Raw genomic sequence first — 20,898 nt, forward strand, 5'->3', positions numbered from 1 at the left:
TGCTTCCTCTTCAAATTCACTTATTTGCTGACTTTTAGCTTTTAGCAGGAGGGTTTAGTGTGAACCGCCTCTGGTTCTCATGCCATTGCAGACCTGCCCCAGGGAAAACGGTCCCCAGGGACTTGCCAGCCTTTTCCCCAGCGATTTTGAGCTGTAGGTATTTTCCCCTTTGGGGAAAGGAAACTTTCACAGCTTCCCGTTTTCTCCCGTGTCCCCGGACCGGCCCGCCCCTCCCCGCGCCTAGCCCACTCCGCCCAGAGCCGCCCTCTCCGCGGACGTTTACGCCCGAGGGCTGCAGTCAAAGGAGCAGCAGCCCTGTGCGATGGCGGCATCCCCGGGAAGGACTCTGGCCCCTGCAGTGGAGGCGCCTGTGCCCCAGCCAGAAGTGCACATCCCAGATCCTGGCTCCGTGAGCTCAAAGCGAGGGGGAGCCAGAGGGGAGGTGGGGGGAGGTGGGGTGGAGAGCGGGAGCAGAGGAGCTCCAGGGACTTTGAGGGTGTCTGATCGTGCCCTCCATGCAGCCAGGGACAGCCTTGCTGAGCTGGGTCCTCTGCCTGAGCCTTCTGACTTTTAAACTGCCTCTAGTAGGGTTTGACAGTTCAGGGCGCAGAGGCTGAGGATATAGGAGCCCGGGAGAGAACAGCATGCAAAACTGAGTCCTAGATAAGTAACTTGCTGGATTGGTCAATCTAGTCAGGCAAGACCGGAGCTGGCCTCTGGTCTCCCCGTTCCCAGTCCAGGGCACTCACTGGTCCACAGCACTCCAGGCCTCCCCAAGACCTCCTAACCCTGGGCTGCCTGATGAAGCATCCTTTCTTCCCCAGTCCAAGCCAGGTGGTGTGCACTTAGCCACCTTCTCAAACCCTGCCCTTGTCCAGGCATCGGAATCTCCTTTGGGAGAATGCGCGGAGCAGTGTCCTTCCTGGCTCCTGGGCCCCAGGGTGATTGTAGAGGGCAGGTGGGAACCCAGAGCATGAGGCCGGGCCTCATGGTGCAGTGGTGGGTGTGCTGGACTTAGTGTCTGCCGAATGCAAAATCCCTTCCAGCTCCAAGTGAGCACGTTCACTGTGGCTTCACTTCGCCACCACCTCAATTTCCTGCATCTCTTCTCGGGCACCTCAGAGCAAAGCACTGTGGCCCCCAGAAAGAAAGTTCAGGAAGGATGACTGTCATTTTGCAGTGAAATTTAGAAATCCAGGGAGAGATTAATAGCAAGAGGGAAAACTAACATTGCCAGCGAAGTGCCAGCATTTACTTCTCGTAACAACCCAATGGGATGGAATTATCTTCACTTAACATGTGAGGAAGCTGAAACAGCACGTGAGCTAACCTGCCCCGGTCACACAGCTAGCACTAGCGGGTGCAGAATTGGAGTCCCAGTGTCTGTTAATGCTAAAGGTTGTGCTCAGCCAACTGTGCAAGGCTTATGATTTAAGTATATAAAATTGTCATGATTCCAAGATTGTATCATATACCCGGTTTCAGCTGGAATCCCCCCCCCCCTATTTTTCAAGTTCCTTCTATGTGCCAGAAACTATGTGCTAGGCACATTTACGGAGAGAAATAAGAATCCCATTAGAGTTGAGGCAGGAGGCCTATCGTGGTGGACTCTGCCTATTGTTAAGGTTTTTCTGGAAGTTGAAATAATTACTGTTCACATGATGTCAGAAAAGGAGACCACATCCTGCTTCGTGTATGGTTTTCTTCTGTGCGTAGGAAGAGTGTGCAAAGGATATGATAAACTCTTATCTGGGAAGACCTTGCCTTCAAAAAAGCCCAGCTGGGTGTCCCACTAGATACCAAAGTGGGTGAAGCCATAGTCCTCTCCACTCCTCTGCCAACCCCCAAGCAAAGCTGAGAAAGAATTCCCAGCATCTTTCAGAGAAATGGTGCTTTACACAGTGTATTCATGGCATTTATTCCTTCAGCAGATATATACCGAGCATCTACTACGTGTCAAGCGTTGTTCTAGGTAGTGGGAATGGGGGTGAGCAGGTCACACTCTCAGAGAACTTGTATTCTGATGAAAAGAGGCAGGAAATAAGAGTACTGTATATCAGACCTGACCAGGTGGTGGCGTAGTGGATAGAGCTTTGGCTTGGGACTCTGAGGACCCAGGTTCGAAACCCCAAGTTTGCCAGCTTGAGCATGGGATCTTAGACATGACCCCTGGTCACTGGCTTGAGCCCAAAGGTTACTGGCTTGAAGCCCAAGGTTGCTGGCTTGAACCCAAAGTCACTGGTTTGAGCAAGGGGTCACTGGCTCGGCTAGAGTCCCCTGGTCAAGGCACATATGAGAAGCAATCAATGAACAAATAAAGTGGCACAACTATGAGTTGATGCTTCTCATCTTCATCCCTTCCTGCCTATCTCTCTGCCCCCTTCACTAAAAAATAAATAAATAAATTTAAAAAAGAGTATATCAGGTAGTAAGTACAATTGAAAAAGAGACTTGAGTGGCCAGGAAAGGCATCTCTTAGATAACATTTAGGTCTATTTGAATGACAAGGAGTCAGCTCTATAAGAACTTGGAGGAAGAGCCTTCCCGATAGAAGGAACAGTAAGTGCAAAGGCCCTGAGGCAGCAATAAGCATGGTCATTTTGAGGAATAAGAAGGAGCCTCCTGGCCTGACCTGTGGTGGCGCAGTGGATAAAGCGTCGACCTGGAAATGCTGAGGTCGCCGATTCGAAACCCTGGGCTTGCCTGGTTAAGGCACATATGGGAGTTGATGCTTCCAGCTCCTCCCCCCTTCTCTCTCTCTGTCTCTTCTCTCTCTGTCTCTCCCTCTCCTCTGTAAGATGAATAAATAAATAAAAAAAAATTAAAAAAAAGAAAAAGAAGGAGCCTCCTATGGTTGAGGAAAGCTATCTGAAGTGAGGGGAAAGGGGGCAGATTGGGTGGGCTCTTGTACACTGTGGTGAGGACTTGGGAGTTTTATTCAAAGTATACTGGCAAGCTGTTGGAGGGTGTATATGTATGTATATGTACACACATATTTGAGGTCATAAACATTACTTTATTTCAGTGGTGGGCTGGTGTAAAGCCAGTAGGCACGGCCACCATCACAGCCGCCTGAACCATGCAGGTTCACATTAGATTCAGACAGACAATGAAACAACAGAGCCAATTACTGGTGGGCCATTACCTTTAATCCTAGCTTGCACCCAGCAGGCAAGTAAAAGCACACACTGGGCTCCAAAACCCACTCATTCAGTGCTTACAAAGCTACTGACTTATTCGAGTTTCCTAGAATCAAAGGTTTCTAGCACACCAGACTTATTCACCTCTGTTTCCCATCTACTTCCTTCTCCTGCACAAACTCTGCACTAACTGGCTTCTCCCTCAGCACTCCACCATCTTGGCTGCTTCTCCTCTCCTCCACGTGGCCTCTCTCTGCTCTCTTTTCTCTGCTGTCCTCTCTAATGCTAATCTCAGGAAGAGAGAGAGCAAGCTCTCGGTCTGCCCCACTTTATAGTATAGAAATCAAAACCTTTAATCCAATATACAAACAAGGAAGTCTCTGATACAAAGTCACTTATCTGAGTGAGGCATGATGGGATTCCTCATGAGAGTGCAACACCTCACATCAAAAAGGGTGGGAAAGGCTTAGTCTTAAAACTAAGCCTTAGGCCAGTGATAGTCAACCTGGTCCCTACCGCCCACTAGTGGGGGTCCCAGCTTTCATGGTGGGTGGTAGTGGAGCAACCAAAGTATAAATAAAAAGATTTAACTGTAGTAAGTTGTTTTATATAGATTTATTCTGCCAAACTTAGCGAAAATCTGACAAACTACTTGGTAAGTAATTATTATTATGTGCTTTAACTTGCTGTAACTGTTTTATAAATTTTATAAAGTTACTTCCCTACTTTATAAATCACCATTACTGTGGAACCGGTGGGCTATTAGAAAATTTCACTACTAACAGAGATACAAAAGTGGGTGGTAGCCTGACCTGCGGTGGCTCAGTGGATAAAAGCATCAACCTGGAACACTGAGGTCGCCAGTTCGAAACCCTGGACTTTCTTGGTCAAGGCACATATGGGAGTTGATGCTTTCTGTCCTCCCTCCCTTCTCTCTCTCTCTCTCTCTCTCTTCTTTCTAAAATTAATAAATAAAATCTAAAAATAAATAAATAAAAATAATAAAATCCTTTAAAAAAAAAGTGGGCGGTAGGTATAAAAAGGTTGACTACCCCTGCCTTAGGCTATAACGTTCCCACCTGCTTACAGCCTGTCCCCCACACCCAATGCAAACTATAAGTGAGCAAACATATATATCATATTTACAGACTTATTGACCAACACTGGGTGATGGGCTTCTATGTGGGTAGCACCATCTTAAACAAAGTGAGCATGATATATTTTATCTGCCCAACACAGTCTCGCTGGGAAAAACAAAACAACACAAAACTGATTTGCAATGTTTGCTGATTTCAGTGGTGCAAATACTCTCACCGTGGCTGGTTTCAGGCTGCTAATCATTCAACAACTGGCTGCTAAAAGTCCTAAACAGCCTGACCAGGCAGTGGCGCAGTGCATAGAGCATCAGACTGGGATGCGGAGGACCCAGGTTCAAGACTGACGTCGCCAGTTTGAGCGTGAGCTCATCTGGTTTGAGCAAAAGCTCACCAGCTTGGACCCAAAGTCGCTGGCTCGAGCAAGGGATTACTCTGTCTGCTGAAGGCCCACGGTCAAGGCACATATGAGAAAGCAATCAATGAACAACTAAGGTGTCACAACGAAAAACTGATGATTGATGCTTCTCATCTCTCTCCATTCCTGTCTGTCTGTCCCTATCTATTCCTCTCTCTGACTCTCTATCTCTGTAGAAAATAAACAAACTTTATGTAAATGGAAAAAAAAAAGTCCCAAACATTGTCAGCACCTGGAGTGGTTACCTCATTTGCTCACCAAAATGATCCTGTTAAGTGGACAGGACTTTTCAATTTGACAGATAAGGTTAGAGAGAAAAAGCGGTTTATTCAAGGTCCAACAGGGAGATGGTGGCAAAGTTGGGAGTCTCCTGACCCCCAGTTCACTCAGTCTTGCTGATTCAGAAAATAAAAGACTACAGCAGGAAGCACTGAGGCGGAATACAAGGAAGAACTTCCCCCTGGAAAAGTTTAGAGATCATGTTTTAGAATTTTTTTAAAATTTTTTTAAATTTTATTTATTCATTTTTTTTTTTTTTTAGAAAGAGAGAGAGGGAGAGAGAGGAGAGAGAGGGAGAGAGAGGAGAGAGAGACAGAGAGAGAGAAGCGGGGAGGAGCTGGAAGCATCAACTCCCATATGTGCCTTGACCAGGCAAGGCCAGGGTTTCGAACCAGCGACCTCAGCATTTCCAGGTTGACGCTTCATCCACTGCGCCACCACAGGTCAGACTAGGATTTTATTTTATTTTATTTTTTTTCTCTTTCTGTCTCACTTCCCTTTAAGATGCTTTGAGGCAAATTAGGACTGAAAGGTTTCCGGAAAGGCCTCCGGACATAGGGTGCTCTGGGAAGTCAGGGGGTTGGGGAGCTGTTGTGTGTCTTCGAGGCAGGGGCTTAGCTCCTGTTTCGTCCCCAGGACAGCAGAGCTGGTCGCCTCTCGTTCTGCACCAAGGTGTGTTATGGCATCGGTGGGGTTCCCAACCAGGTAGCCTCCAGCGCCACAGCCTTTTACCTGCAGCTCTTCCTGCTAGATGTGGCACAGGTGAGTTTGGGCAGTAGCCCAGGGTCCCTATTCCCATCTTCCCCGGCCTCTGGTTCTTCCACCTCCACCGTCCTCGACAGATAGTACTTTTAAATGTACTTCTACAATGTAGAAGCAGTTGGGTAACACCTCATACCACCTCCATATACAGGGGGTCCTCCAGTTACTACACAGTTCCATTCCTACAATGGTGACGTAACCTGAATTTTGGTGTGGGTCGAAACACCCTAGCCTAAGTTATTTACCTATCCTAAAGCAGTTGTAAAATCATAATCTAGAACATAACGTTATAAAGTATGTTACTTTAATCCGCAGGTTTCATAGAAACGCCAAAGCAGGATACAAAAGAAATTTTAGGAGGAGATTTATTAATAAGCCAGCTACATATAACTTACATGGGGTATAGCTAACCCAAATCGTGCAGCCTCGAATATAGCTCTGAGGCTAGTTATATAGACATGATCACATACAGGTTGGGGGGAAAATGAGGGGGTACACGATACAAAAGTTATTTACGGATAAGTTTGCAACACCTATCTATAGGATATATTAAAAGGAAAAACATTCCTACTACAAAATAACACAGTAGTGATAAATGTCATTTTACATATCAACACAGTAGGGATAAATGTTTTACATATCAAAGACATTCCCAAATCTTCTAGGGTATTCATTTATCCTTGTTGCCACAACAGTGAAAAGTTTTAGCTTAGGATAAGAAATTTACATTTGTTAAAAGTGTTGGGGTCCCCTGCTTGCTTTAGTTTACAAGTTTTATACATATAAAGAATTTCAAAAGAGATGATTATTAAGAAGCATATAAAATGTTACAGAATGCAGGTTTTTCAAGCAAGGGGAGTGGGCTCGGGATCCCTTTGTCTAGTATCCATTACTCTCAGGACTCCAGGAGGGGAGGAAGAGTTAGAATTAGTGTAGGATATGTAAACATGGTCTCCTAAGGATCTTATTGAAGGGGAAGAGGAAGTTTTAATTATTTATTTTTTTAAGGGTTTTTTTGTTGTTATTTTTTGTTTTTGTTTTTACAGAGACAGAGAGTCAGGGAGAGGGATAGACAGGGACAGACAGACAGGAATGGAGAGATGAGAAGCATCAATCATTAGGTTTTTTTAGTTGCGTGTTGCAACACCTTAGCTGTTTATTGACTGCTTTCTCATATATGCCTTGACCGCGGGCCTTCAGCAGACGGAGTAACCCCCTGCTTGAGCCAGGGGCCTTGGGCTCAAGCCAGTGAGCTTTTGCTCCAACCAGATGAGCCTGCGCTCAAGTTGGAGACCTAGGGGTCTCGAACCTGGGTCCTCCACATCCCAGTCTGACGCTCTATCCACTGTGCCACCGCCTAGTCAAGCTAGAGGAAGTTTTTAGATACTAACTTTTGCCCCTTTAATCTCTTTCTTTGAGTTTTTTTCTTTTCAGAAAGGAGGGGTAAGGGGGCCTGACTCTTCCTTTTAAAATACTATTGTTAACAATTTTTTGCAATTCTTCGGCACCTTATCACAATAAAAACACAACTAAGCCACAGAAAAAGGAAAAGGCCATAAATATATTGTAGTGTACACTGTACTGTAGTAAACAAAAAAAAATAGTGTAAAAAAAAAAGTACGGTGCTGCCTGACCAGGCGGTGGCTCAGTGGATAGAGTGTCAGACTGGGATGTGGAGGACCCAGGTTTGAGACCCCGAGGTCACCAGCTTGAGCGCGGGCTCATCTGGTTTGAGCAAAAGCTCACCAGCTTGGACCTACGGTCGCTGGCTGGAGCAAGAGGTCACTCGGTCTGCTGAAGGTCTGCGGTCAAGGCACATATGAGAAAGCAATCAATGAACAGCTAAGGTGTCGCAACGAAGAATTGATGTTTGTCATCTCTCTTTCTTCCTGTCTGTCTGTCTATCCCTCTCTCTGACTCTCTGTCTCTGTAAAAAAAAAAAAAAAAGAGTATGATGCTAACGGCTTAAGCCAAAACACTCACGTCTTGTCTCAATTTTTTAAAGTTTTTATGGGAGTGAGTGTCATGAACTCAAAACATCATTATGTTGAGACTGTCGTAACCCAAGGACCCCCTGTAATAGACTATTATGTAGCCATTTAAAGAATGGGTTAGATCTATACCAGTTGACTTGGAGGGATTTCCGGGATGCACTGTCAAGTGAGAAAAGTTAGTTTTAGAAAAGACTATATAGAATGATTACATTTTAGCAAAACAAAGACACGCCCCCTACCTGTATTGCATAAATGTGTGTCAGTACATAATTAAAAAGGAGCGTGGAGAAAAGGTACAGAAAGTGACATGAGACTGTTAATGTTGGCTGGAGGAGGGAGTGGTGGGAGAGAGAGAGGAAGCAAAACAGAAGTTTTCAACAAGGTATTCATGATTTTTTTTTTTTTTTTTTTGCATTTTTCCGAAGCTGGAAATGGGGAGGCAGCCAGACAGACTCCTGCATGCGCCCGACCGGGATCCACCCAGCATGCCACCAGGGGGCGATGCTCTGCCCATCTGGGGCGTCACTCTGTTGCAGCCAGAGCCATTCTAGCGCCTGAGGCAGAGGCTACAGAGCCATCCTCAGCGCCCGGGCCATCTTTGCTCCAATGGAGCCTTGGCTGTGGGAGGGGAAGAGAGACAGAGAGGAAGGAGAGGGGGAGGGATGGGGAAGCAGATGGGAGTTTCTCCTGTGTGCCCTGGCCGGGAATCAAACCTGGGACTCCTGCACGCCAGGCCAACGCTCTACCACTGAGCCAACTGGCCAGGGCCGGTATTCATGATTTTTTTTAAATGACTTGAATATTGTTGTGTTTATGTAAGATCATAAATCTCAAATGTATATAAATGCAGGAAAGGATGACCATCAAATGCTTCTGGCAGTGTCTCAGGGTGGTGCCGTTTCAACTGAGCTTTGCTCAGTATTTTTCTGTACTGTTTGAATGTTTTTACAGTGAGTGTATCATTTGTGTAATCGGAAAAGAAATCAGTAAAACATTTTTATTACGAGACAAAAAGTCTACCTATGACTGTCAGCCTAGGTGCACCTGCTGTGAACCAGCATGGCTAGTAATTCCAGGTCCTGAGTAGGAATGGTGCAGAATTAAGAAACCAGACCTAAAGAGAAAAAGGATGGGCTTGGGTGGACCGTTTGCAACGCAGAAGATAGCTTGCAAAAGGCGACCCTCCACCCTCGTACCTGCTTTGTCTATAGGGCAAAGTGAGGCCATTAGCAAACAGAGAAATCATTAAAACAAAGTCACATTTCCAAGGCAATCCAAGAATTCTCCCAAGTGAGAAAACCCCCACCATACATAACATCTTAACTTCACAAAACAAAGGGTTGCTTCCAGTCTTTCTGAGGGACATGGGGGATAGGGCAAGTACAAACAATCCAGCACACAGCTAACATGAAGGTGTGGGGGAAATAGCCTTCAGCAACTTCACAGAACAAGTGAGGTGGGGGGTTGGGCAGACTGTCAGCTTACTGCCAGTTCCCCACACCTCTGTCCCCCCAAAATCTAAACTGCAAAGACCCTGTTGGCTTTCGGTCCCCAACATGTGCCCCTCTTGCATGAGGCCACCTCGGCTGAAGGTCTCTCGTGTCTTCTCCAAAAGTGACTCGGCATGAGTGACAATGGACATGTGCCAGTGGGAGTCTGTCAGCGCCCTCCCCCACCACTTTCTTCATTAGTGCAGTGTGCCCCGAGAGCTTTCCAGAATAGTGTTCTGGGGAGGAGGCCAAACAGGACTTTACACGGTGCCTCTGCCCCAGCCTGGTCCCCAGCTCTCCCTCCTGATGGGTGGGCTGGCCTGGACACCTGTCTGACTCTGCCAGTCCCTGGCTATCTCCTCCCTTGCCCATTTCAGATCCCTGCTGCCCAGGTGTCCCTTGTCCTGTTTGGAGGGAAGGTGTCTGGGGCAGCTGCTGACCCCGTGGCTGGGTACCTCATCAACAGAAGCAGGAGGACAGGGTCTGGAAGACTCATGCACTGGTGAGCAGCCCATGGTCTGTAAGGTCCAGCACCTGCTCATAGCTTGAGGTCATGGTGTTTGTCACAGCTCTACCTGTTAGTAGAAAACCCTGTGGATGGTTAGAGGACAAGACTGGACATGAGGTGACCATACTGGACTAAATCATGCAGAAGCTCAGAGACAGTCTTAGGGACGTTCCCTCACCAGATGGCCCAGGGATGGACAAAGCCTCCAGGACTCCCGGGCCTGGCCCAGACATCTGAATGTGGCGAGTAGGCTGGAGATCACGGAAGGCCTCATAGAGTGATAACAGCTCTTGTGCTCCAGGGTCCCTGGTATGGGGAATGGCACCACTGAGCACCAGGTGTCCTAGCCAGAGTCCCAGTTCCTACTCCATGTACCATCAGCCCTCCCCCTTCATGGCTCACACTCTGAGAGCCTCAGCCCAGGACTTGTCCAGGGACAGAGGACTTGTGCCCAGAGGGGTGAGGTTGCTCCAGGCCCACCCTTTGTGGCCCCAGCCTTGGTGCTGTGGGCATTCTACCTCCCCCATGTTCCCACAGGGTGTTGGGCTGCACGCCCTTCATCGCCTTGGCTTACTTCTTCCTGTGGTTCCTGCCCTCCTTCACCAGCCTTCGGGGCCTCTGGTACACGACCTTCTACTGCCTATTCCAGGCCCTGGCCACGGTAAGCAGGTGCCCCCTTCCTGGGCCTGGATCTCTGGAACGCCATTGCTTAGCAGTGCCTAGCCATCTACCTTTTAGCTCTTCTGCCCACTGGGCTCGGGGCTAGGTGCCCCCTCCTGCCCCTCAGCCTCTGATTCCCAACTTGAGGGGATCTGTGAGGACAGGCCAACCTGTCATAGGGGCCATCTGGGCAGAGGGGGCCACATAAGCTCCATGGTGCCCCAGTTCTTCCAGGTGCCCTACACGGCGCTCACCATGCTGCTGACCCCCAGCCCCAAGGAGCGGGATTTGGCCACCGCCTACCGTGAGTGCAAGTGCGGGCGTGGGGGGTGGGTGTGGAAGATGGTGCTGCCCTGGGCCCGAGAGCTCAGTCACCTTGAGCGCTCCCTGTGTCCCAGGGATGACCATGGAGATGGCAGGCACACTAATGGGAGCTGCAGTCCATGGACTCATCGTGTCCGGCGCCCACAGTCCCCACAGGTGCGATGACGCGGAGCTCCAGGGGCCTGTCACTGTCTCCCCTGACGCAGTGAGTGCCCACACGCATGACCCACTGGGATGCCCTCCGCAGGGTCACCTCTTTCCTCTAGGGCTGCTTTTGCCAGGGCCTCTTGGTGGTCGGTTGGGCGCTTCGCTCTGCACACTGCTCCTCACATTCCTTCCCTGCTCCTCCTCCAACCGATCCCTGACCCACGACCCCACCCCGTATCCTCTGGCAACACCTGCTTTTCCTCCGCCTGGGGCCTTATAAACAGCAACACAAACACCCCGGCAGGCCATCTGGAGGGAGGGGGCAGACCCCAGAGAAGGGGCAGGGAAAAGGGCAGCATGGGGGCTGGTGTCCTTGCAGAGCTCTGGGTAAAACTCCTCCTAGGGCCCCTCCCCCCAGCCCTGGGCAAGCGGCCCCCTGGCCCAGTATGAAAGGAGAGGGGAAGCCCCCAACACACAGGGCTTCCCTCCAAGCGGGTCCCTGTGCGGCCACTGGGCCTGCATTTATTTCAGCCGTCCAGTTCATCTGCTTTTTCCTTAAGCAAATGCCATCATCACCCCAGAGCTTAGGTACAACCCTTGACTCTTCCCTTTCTCCCAACCCCCACTCCAACCTATCACCAACCCTCCATGCTCCAGGACAAAACTCCTTTGCATCCACTACTCCCATGTCCTGGCCTGAGCCTCTGCACCCCCTTCCCTTTACTGTCTGGGTGAGTGGGGGACGGAGGGTGGCAGTGGCCTTGAGTTGGAGGACAGGAGACCAGGCAGGGCCTGGGGTGCCAAGAAGTGGGGAACAGAAAGCTGAGGACCCCCCCCCAACGGTGTAAAGTGTTCAGGTGCCTCTTGGTAGCTCCAGCTCTGTTATCCCATCGACTTCACTTACAAAAGACAAATTCACAGAGAAAATCATCTAGAACAAGACAGCTGCAGCAGAGCATTGACCCCCAAGTACAGAGTCCTTCTGAATGTGGGGCCTGTGCCCTTGTGCTGGGCCCACCCCAGTGAAGCCCTGCCTGGCTCCCTCTTTCCTCCCCTCTCCCGAGGCACTTCTGTCTGGATCAGGTGACTGGTCTCCCCTGTATGCCTTTATATGTACCATATTCCCCCATGTATAAGATGCACCATTTTTCGATAAATTTGAGATCTAAAAACTGGGTGCGTTTTATACAGTGGTTGTATTTTTTTTACTTGCATTTGACAGTGATGAGGAGTTGTATGAATTTTATGATGAATAAAACGAGTTCAGTAATTTTATGTAATACTTTTTTTCAAATTTCGGGCCCCAAAATTAAGGTGTGTCTTATGCATGGAAGCATCTTATACATGGGGAAATCAGGTATGTATTTTACCACGTGAATGACAGGTAGCAGTGTCTCTTTTTTTGACATTTACCTGGGTCCTCATGCATGACACTGTAACTTTCTGCTCATGGGTCTGTCTTCCTCCCACACTCCAAGCCCCTCATCGTGGATGCACAGTGGTCACAGGACACACTCATCACTGTAACCTCAGGGTCTAGCCTACAGAAATCAGCAACAATGAATGTTTTAAAAAATGAGAGAGGTGCCTGACCGGGCAGTGGCGCAGTGAATAGAATATCTAACTGGGATGCACAGGACCCAGGTTCGAGACCCCAAGGTCGCCAGCTTGAGCACGGGCTCATCTGTTTTGAGTAAAGCTCACCAACCCGGACCCAAGGTCACTGGCTCGAGCAAGGGGTCACTCGGTCTGCTGTAGCCCCATGGTCAAGGCACATATGAGAAAGCAATCAATGAACAACTAAGGTGTCGCAACGAAAAACTGATGATTGATGCTTCTCATCTCTCTTCATTCCTGTCTGTCTGTCCCTATCTGTCCCTCTCTCTGACTCTGTCTCTGTAAAAAAAAAAAAAAAAAAAGAGGAAGGAGGTGGTGATGGGGGGGGAGGTGCTCAGCCCCTCAGCCCCCTGGTGGCACAGATGCATGCAGGAGACACAGGGTCAGCAGGACCAGGACCATCCTGGGCCCTTAGCTCCCCCTCTACTGCTGGGCTAGTTGGGAGGAGTTCCCAGCATTCTCGGTCTTGGGCTGATGGGCCCTCTGCTCCCTTTGGGAGGTACTCGTGCCCTGTCCCTGGGTGTCCTTGCCTCCGTGGGTTGGAGACATCGCCCCCACTCCAGTTCTCTTCCGTCCCACAGACTCGTCTCTACTCCATTGCAGCTGCCGCGGTTGCTGTGACATACCCTGTGTGCAGTGGTTTGCTCTGCCTGGGTGTGAAGGAGCGACCAGGTATGGAGGTACATGCAGAATGTGGGGATCAGAAGCTGGGGGCAGGCCCTGGCCTGTTGGCTCAGCGGTAGAGCGTTGGCCTAGCGTGCAGAGGACCCGGGTTCGATTCCCGGCCAGGGCACACAGGAGAAGCGCCCATTTGCTTTTCCACCCCTCCGCCGCGCTTTCCTCTCTGTCTCTCTCTTCCTCGCCCGCAGCTGAGGCTCCATTGGAGCAAAGATGGCCCGGGCGCTGGGCATGGCTCTGTGGCCTCTGCCTCAGGCGCTGGAGTGGCTCTGGTAGCAACATGGCGACGCCCAGGATGGGCAGAGCATCGCCCCCTGGTGGGCAGAGCGTTGCCCCTGGTGGGCGTGCCAGGTGGATCCCGGTCGGGCTCATGCGGGAGTCTGTCTGACTGTCTCTCCCTGTTTCCAGCTTCAGAAAAATGAAAAAAAACAAAACAAAACAAAACAAAAAAAGAAGCTGGGGGCAGGGCTCCTCTTGGGCATCGGTATTGGTTTGGAACTCTGCCAAGTTGAGATGTCACCTTCCTGTGTTGCAGACCCCTCTGACCCAGCCTCCAGCCAGGGCATGAGCTTCCTGGCTGGGTTGGGCCTCACTGTCCGGCACCCGCCCTACCTGAATCTGGTGGTCTCCTTCCTGTTCATTTCAGCAGCCGTGCAGGTACCGTCTGGCCGGACCGATCCCCCTGGCTTGGCTCCAGCCACGCTGAGCTTACGTAGGTTCAGGTTCAGTCTCGTTCCCATTGCATCCCAGGTAGGCTGGAGATTTAAAGGGAGAGACCACTGGCTGGCACGTGACCCAGAGAGGCAGGTGCTAGAGGAGAGAGATCATAAAGAGCTCATGGGATTGAGGAGGGTCAGGGCCCAGACACCAGGAAAGCAGGGTCAGGGGTGGTCAAGTCTACCTAATCTAAGTTGTGCAAGGGGTGGGTAGAAGGGGTGGGTAGATTAGGAATGGTGTTTATATCTGTGTCAGGGATAAGCTTCCTTTGTAGGGGGTGGGGACTGCATGATGGTGGCAGCAACCAGAGTTCAAGATCCCAAAAGGGAGGCCAGACATGAGACCTAGGCCTTGTCCTTGACTTCTGAGATCCTGCCATTCCCTGTCCATGACCACTTCCTGTCAACTTCCTTAGGTGGAACAGAGCTACCTGGTCCTGTTCTGTACTCATGCCTCCCGGCTGCATGACCACGTCCAGAGCCTGGTGCTAACCATCCTGGTAAGGGAACCTGGGGTGACAGGGCCAGGGTTACTCAGGAGCCTGAGTTGGGGACATGGGTAGTCCTTGACATGGCATGTGTGACCAGAGTTCTGATGGTGAACGTTCTGGGCTCAGCTGATGTCTTGGTCATCTGTATTCTAGTGGAGGGTGGCACTAGCGCCAGGGTCATAATTTTTTATTTATTTATTTATTTTTAGAGAGGATAGAGAGACAGAGAGAAGGGGGAGGAGCTGGAAGCATCAACTCCCATATGTGCCTTGACCAGGCAAGCCCAGGGCTTTGAACCAGCAACCTCAGCGTTTCCAGGTTGACGCTTTACCCACTGCGCCACCACAGGTCAGGCAAGCGCCAGGGTCATAAAGGTCACAGGCACTGGTACCAACCAGAGGGCCAGGGTGCAGGCAGGTATTCCACCTAAAAGCCAAGAATTTGAGAAACTGGGCAGTGGCGCTGGCAGCTCGCCAAACTGTGATGGTTCTGTCTGCTCACAGATCTCGGCTGTACTGAGCACCCCACTGTGGGAGTGGGTTCTACAGAGATTTGGGAAGAAGACATCGGCCATCGGGATCTGTGTGAGTGAGGCAGGAAGCAAAGCTCGGAGTTGGGTCGGGGGAGGTTGACCTGAGCATCCTGGGGGCCAGCAGGGTAGATCGCTCATGTCCTCAGTGCCCAGCACAGGACCAGGCATGGGGTCGCTGGTAAAGACCAGGGAGTGTGTATAAGAAAGAGCAAGTGGGGGTGGTGGTGGAGGGAGTAGCTAGTGTGTGTCTCCCCAGGTGATGGTGCCTTTTGCAATCCTGTTGGCTGCTGTGCCCATAGCACCTGTGGCTTACATCGTGGCCCTTGTATCTGGCATGAGCATTGCTGTGTCCTTGCTGCTACCCTGGTAGGCTGGGCGAGGGGAAGGGAGTGTGGGCACTTCACCTCATTCTTCTTGGGTCTGCCTCCTTCATGTCAACCTGCTGTCCCAGGCCGCTGTGCTTGGCCTGGGCTGGGGAGCCGCTGTTCCACTTGCCGGGGCTGGAGGCTACCAGCTTCATCCTGGAAGCCCTCATGAAAGAGCACCATGCATGGGGGACAGCCAGGGGTGGGGGTTGTGGAGGTGGGGGTGGAATACAGGCACACAGATCGCCTGTCTCCCTGTGGGCCAGTGCCTGTCCTGAGTGGACTCAGATGACTGACTTGGTCTCTGTTCCCAGAGTTTGCAGGCGGGTGGCTGTCAAGGGGATGAAAGGGATAACTTTGCGGCCCCTCCACCCCAGGTCCATGCTTCCGGACGTGGTAGATGACTTCCAGCGGCAGCACCAGCACGGCCCGGGCATGGAGACCATCTTCTACTCATCCTATGTCTTCTTCACTAAGCTTTCGGGTGCAGGTGCCCTGGGCATCTCCACACTCAGTCTGGAGTGAGTCCCAGAGTTGGGCCTAGCGGGGTCATAAAAGGGCAGTCCTCCCCAGCCACCCACCTCGGAGACCAAGCTCTGCTCTTTGGAGGGTGTGGGGGAGCCACCTGCCCTGGGTTTCTCTGTGACTTGGGCTGAAAAGGGCCTTTCTTGAGGACCTGACCCCTCTGAAGCCTCTGCCCCACCCCCACATTCTCAGTTCTCTCTGAACTCCTCCCTGACCAGCCCACTCTGTCAACACTCCCTTCCACCATGGTTAGGCTGATCTGGCCAAGAAATACACCCGAGTTGCAGGACAGTGTGGAGGTGGAGGGTCTGGGACTTCTCCTCCAGGGAGCCGGGCTCGCAAGGGTCTGAGCTGGACGCCCGCGGCTGTTTCTTCAGATTTGCAGGGTATGAGGCAGGAGCCTGTGAGCAGGCAGAGCAGGTGGTGGTGACCCTCAAGGTCCTCATTGGTGCCATGCCCACCTGCATGATCCTCATTGGTCTTTGCATCCTCATGGTTGGCCCTGCTCCAAAAGTGCCAAGCCAGGACACCTCTCGCCGGCTGAGTCTTCGGAGGTAGGCACCCCCCGTACACGGCACACACAGCACAGCTACCCACAGACAGGGAGGCACATAGATGTGTGCCGCTGTCAGGCCGAGCAGTCCACAGGTCCCCCGATTGGGTTTGCAACACTGTCCAGTCCAGTGCAGACACTTCCCTCAGCTTCAGTGAGGCTCCTGGCTTCTTGTCCGCTCTGGCGATCCCTGCTCAGTCCCCTCCCTTCAGTAACCTGTCGGGTGCTGGAGTGGGAGGTGTCCTTGTTCACCCCTGCACCCTTCGCTCTCCATCATCTCGGCACTTCGTCTCCTTGCTTGACCTCGAGCGCCTCTTGTGTTTGGTGACTCCTCTAGCTGTCCCCCTCCCTACACAATCCCCTCTACTTCCTCCAAGCTCCAGGTCTACACATCTGGCTCTCATTTGGACATCTCCAGCTGATGTCCCACAACCATGGCAGTCGGTCTTAATAAGCCAAAAATAAACTTCATCTTCTTGTCCCAATTGGCTCCCTTCTCCTGTGCGCTGTCCCTGGGAATGGCACCATCCTCTAGCCTGGGAGCTGAAACCTGGGGACTGATCATCTTCCACTCTTCCCACAACAGGCTGTGCGGGAGCTCTCGGAGCCGCCCCTCCCGTTTCGGGGCAGTGATTCCACAGCAGGGAGGACCTGCTCACTGTGGGGCTTTCCCAGTAGACTGGGGGGCCCTTAAGGCTAGAGCTGTGGTTATTCGTTTTTGTGTCCTAAGAGCCGTGCACAGAGCCCAAGGCCAAGCAGGTGCTGCAGTGTGTGCATGGTCCCACAGACTTGCACAAGCGTGGGTCCAAGTTTCAGCAGGTGCTCATGCACTAACAAATGCGGGCCCATGTACACATGGAGGACCACACAGGGGAGGCAGGAAGCGGCATCATCGTCAGTCCCCCACGGCTTAGTGTGGCTGGTCTCCGACGCCAGCCAAGTAACACTGATGCCGAGTGACCCATGAGTAAGGAAATGCTTGATGGAACTCGGGGAAACAGGCTTATGGCTTTACTCACAAGGGTGGTGAAGGGGAGGCGTTGCTAGGAAGACAAGGGACAGCCACTGACACGTCCACAGGGGTTTGTGACAGGACAGAGACCCCACCCCTCTCTCATCCTCTTTGGCCTCTTTCCCTTCCTGCAGGAGGACCAGCTACAGCCTGGCTTGAAGTCCGAGGCTTCTGTGAGCGGAAAGAGGAGAAGCCAGCATCTTCTGGGCTCGAAGCCCCGCCTTCTTCTCAGTCCCTATTTTGCAGCTTACATATGACCACTCCCTGGGATGTGGGGTCTTCAGTGACCTCTCCCAAAGGGACTGGCCTGGCTTCCACCTGTCATTTCTTGCCTGTTGATCACACACCATTTCAGATAAACCTGTGCCTCTGACGACCCAGCTCCAGGCAACGTTTGGCCTGGAAAGCATCCCTATAGCAGCTTGTGCTGGAAAACAAGGAAGCCCTGCAGGCTCCCCAGGGGAACACCTGGCCCAACAAACTGCCGACCTGACGGGACAGACAGACAGACCTCTTGTTCCTCCTGATGCTTCAATGGACATCTGGGGGACTGAGAGACACCACATGTCCTGGAGTGGCGACAGATGGGCATGCTGGGGACATTCGGTTAGGAGACACACACAGATGCAGTGAGGCCAGCAGACCCTGAGAGAGCAGATGGGGGCAGCAATGGGATGAAAAGACTGAGCAGGGCACAAGGCGTTTCTCACGCCTTTGCCTTTGTTCACAGGTGGATGACACTATTTCAGAGGTGGAACCAGACTGGTATTGAATCACCAAATCTCACTCATTTTTATGAATATTTTTGTGGAACTATTTTTCTGCTCTTTTATCTTCTAAGACGTACAGGAACCACAGTTTTCTAGAGGCTATATCTTTGGGGAAGAAAGATCCACTGAGGTTTAATTTTTTCCAAAAAACAAATGAAAAGGCTTACTTTCTATTGAGTCTATAAAATGTGATAGTGGCCAGCCCTCTCATCCTACCTCCTGGAAAACTCTCTCCACAAAGAGCAAAGGGGAGGGTGCCTGATGTCACTGCAACTGGCTGTCCCCTCAGCCATATATCCGGGATTCTGCATTTCCTCGACCAGAGATGCCAGGTAGGAGCGGTTCCCTTTCTTCCTTTAGAAGAGACAAGTTGAGGCTCTGGGATAGTCCAGGGCAGCAGGCCACAGTGAATCTTACAGGTTGGGGCTTATAGGGGGGCTGGAACCTGTGGGGACCCCTTACCTCATCAGCAACTCTGCCTCCAAAAGTCCAGACGCCTGAAGGGAGACCAGGAGGTAAAGGCGTGCCCCTGAAAGTCTTCCCAGCCCCAGCTGTCTCCTCCAGGGGCTCAGTTATCCTAAGCCACTGCCTAGGGCTAGGCTCTGTCCCCTTCCTCTTTGGGCCTTTGGCCACCTCTAAGGTGTGAGACTCACCCCTAAGACTGCCAGAGCTCAGACTCATGTGCAGACAGGACACGCTCCTGAGAGCTGAACGCCTCTTGCTTCCTCCACAAACACCATGGCGTGAGAGGGGACTGACCTCCCTGGGAGAGTGCAGAATGTGACCTGGTCTTCCTAATCCCCGAACTCTCAGGCCCTTGTGACACTGACATGGGCATCCGATCCCTGAGGTCACAGGGCACTAGAGAACGAGTTGGCTCGGCTTCTCTGCATTGCCCTTGATTCAGGAAGCGGCCGGCGGGAGGCCCTGCCCACCGCTGCTGTGCATGGGCACGCACACAACCGTTTCAGAATGTTGGAAAATCACACCAGCCATGTAGAGACAATGCCTGGTAAGACACCAGGCAGGCCAAGTTTCTACCATGTCATGTTAGGCGTGCTTCAGAAACCTGGCCAATGCAGGTAGGTTCAGAAACTTGCACCAAATTTTCTGTCATGTAGATTTCCCAGGGATGCAGTCTCCAATAGCAGGGCTCTCCAGTGCGGACAGCAGCCGGGGCATCTCTGGGGTCCGGGGCTGGGTCTGAGATACCGGGGTGAGCATGGGCTGGCCAGAAGCCCCCTTACCACTGCTGCCTCACAGCCACCCTGTGAAGCAGGAACTTTCATTTTCAGTTGAGGAAACAAGCCTGAGAGCTTAAGCAACTTGCCTAAGGTAGTTCTTGTGGAAAGGGTCTTGAATCTAAGTCTGCCAAACTCCAGAGCTTGTGGTGAGAGCCAGTGCTTGAAGCATTTGTTAAAAAAAAACAGCGGGGCCCTGGACTTCGGTATCACCAGGGCTGCTCTTCTGAGACCCATCGCCTGGCTCCCTGTCCCGGACGCTGCTCCGCTTCCACGGTAATCCCCCTCACTCTGCTCTGACCTTCATTTCCATTCGCCCACAGGGCCTTCCCACATGTCCACCCCCCTCTGACAGCCACCCTGAGCCTGTCCTGGTTCAGAGGAAGAGACCTCTCCTTGCCACCAAGGCCAGACTTGGGGGCTACCACTGGCCAAGAGCAGATCGCCCCTCGCCTCACCCTCTCTGCTACCTTCTTCTCCACCTGCATTCAGATAAGTGCCTTGCTGGAGACACTCAATTGCCAGCAGCATCCCTGCCTCTGACTCAAATCCCATCACTTAAGTCCTCACAATGCTCCCAAGGCTTCGCAAGATCAGTGGCTGCTAAAGCACTCCCCTCGGTGAAGTCTTTCCTGCTTTCTGGTCGGCTCACGGCCAACCCTTCCTCCTTCCCAGCACTCAGCTCTGCCCACAGGACCCACTCCACGCACCAGTGTGTTTACCGGTGGTTTATTTATTGCTTGCCATCCCTGTTAAAATGTAAACTTTATTAGGGCATGGAAAATGACTGCTGTATCCTCAGTGCCTAGAAGCAGATGAATTAGTGTTTGCTGAATGGCCCTCATACTAAAACAAAAGTCTTTCCTGTTCCCTAGCTTTCTCCTCTCCAAAGTCTGTATCACTCCCCTGCTCCCCTCCAGGTGGAGGATGGAGACAGGAAGCCTGGTCTCCAGGCACCTCTTTCCTAAGTCTACCATCTGCGCAGACTAAGGAGCAGGGGCAGCTCCAGCCTGCGGAAATCCGGAGCACCACTGCCCACCCTGAGCAGCAAGAGACGGGAACCTGTCGCCAGGAATGGCCACTTTCTCCCTCCGGACAGGGTCCAACACCTGGTCCAGGGAGGACCTTGTCTCTCCAGGTGGCAGAGCCCTCTACCCCCCACAGCACTGTCACAGCCGGTAGGAGCCCCCTTCACAATCTCAGAGCTGCAGTTTGAGGAGTAAGAGGAAACATCAGTGCCCAACATGCTAGTGCTGCCTCAGGGACCAGATGGCCCCCTTTTCTGTTCACAAGGAGTTTCCCCTTCCTCAGCCTCCCCCCGCTCCGCCCCATCGCCTGAACTGGACACAAACAGCCACCCTGCACAGAAGCTCCCTCTGGGCTGCTGCCGCACGGGCCCCACCCCTCACACTGCCTCCTCTGTCCTGTCACTGAAAAGCAAACAAGTTACAAAAAAATGTGAAAGACTAAACTTTTATAAAAGATTGATAAACGTGACTTTATTAATGTTTGTTCAACAAAACATACCATAAAGAAAAAGAAAGGTCACAAACTGGGATATTACCCACATATTAACGATGTC

The 20,898-nt window shown here is 51.6% G+C and overlaps 1 protein-coding gene across 2 annotated transcripts; it reads left to right on the forward strand.

The window, feature by feature from the left end:
* The first annotated feature begins 322 nt into the window (after nt 1-322).
* Nucleotides 323-20,695, forward strand: MFSD2B (MFSD2 lysolipid transporter B, sphingolipid). 2 transcript variants are annotated; one of them, XR_010726031.1, is made up of 15 exons: nt 323-409; nt 5,568-5,693; nt 9,555-9,679; nt 10,223-10,346; nt 10,571-10,649; nt 10,744-10,874; nt 13,015-13,105; nt 13,647-13,768; nt 14,244-14,327; nt 14,822-14,902; nt 15,107-15,216; nt 15,593-15,736; nt 16,118-16,294; nt 17,440-18,407; nt 19,640-20,695. XR_010726031.1 is itself a non-coding variant. In XM_066235088.1 (14 exons), the coding sequence occupies exons 1-14, from the start codon at nt 323-325 to the stop codon at nt 17,462-17,464; spliced, it is 1,506 nt and encodes a 501-aa protein (XP_066091185.1). In that variant the 3' UTR covers nt 17,465-20,695. The 2 variants fall into 2 exon arrangements, 1 of the variants encoding a protein (XP_066091185.1); XM_066235088.1 differs by having other exon boundaries at nt 17,440-20,695.
* The last annotated feature ends 203 nt before the right edge of the window (nt 20,696-20,898 follow it).

Source organism: Saccopteryx bilineata, chromosome 6 (assembly GCF_036850765.1).
Source record: "Saccopteryx bilineata isolate mSacBil1 chromosome 6, mSacBil1_pri_phased_curated, whole genome shotgun sequence".
In the NCBI taxonomy this organism is placed as follows: domain Eukaryota; kingdom Metazoa; phylum Chordata; class Mammalia; order Chiroptera; family Emballonuridae; genus Saccopteryx; species Saccopteryx bilineata.

Coding starts and splice junctions, on each gene's coding strand:
- MFSD2B (XM_066235088.1), top strand. CDS start 323: ATGGCGGCATCCCCGGGAAGGACTCTGGCCCCTGCAGTGGAGGCGCCT. Junction 410..5,567: donor ACATCCCAGATCCTGGCTCC/GTGAGCTCAAAG, acceptor TTTCGTCCCCAG/GACAGCAGAGCTGGTCGCCT. Junction 10,875..13,014: donor TCACTGTCTCCCCTGACGCA/GTGAGTGCCCAC, acceptor TCCGTCCCACAG/ACTCGTCTCTACTCCATTGC.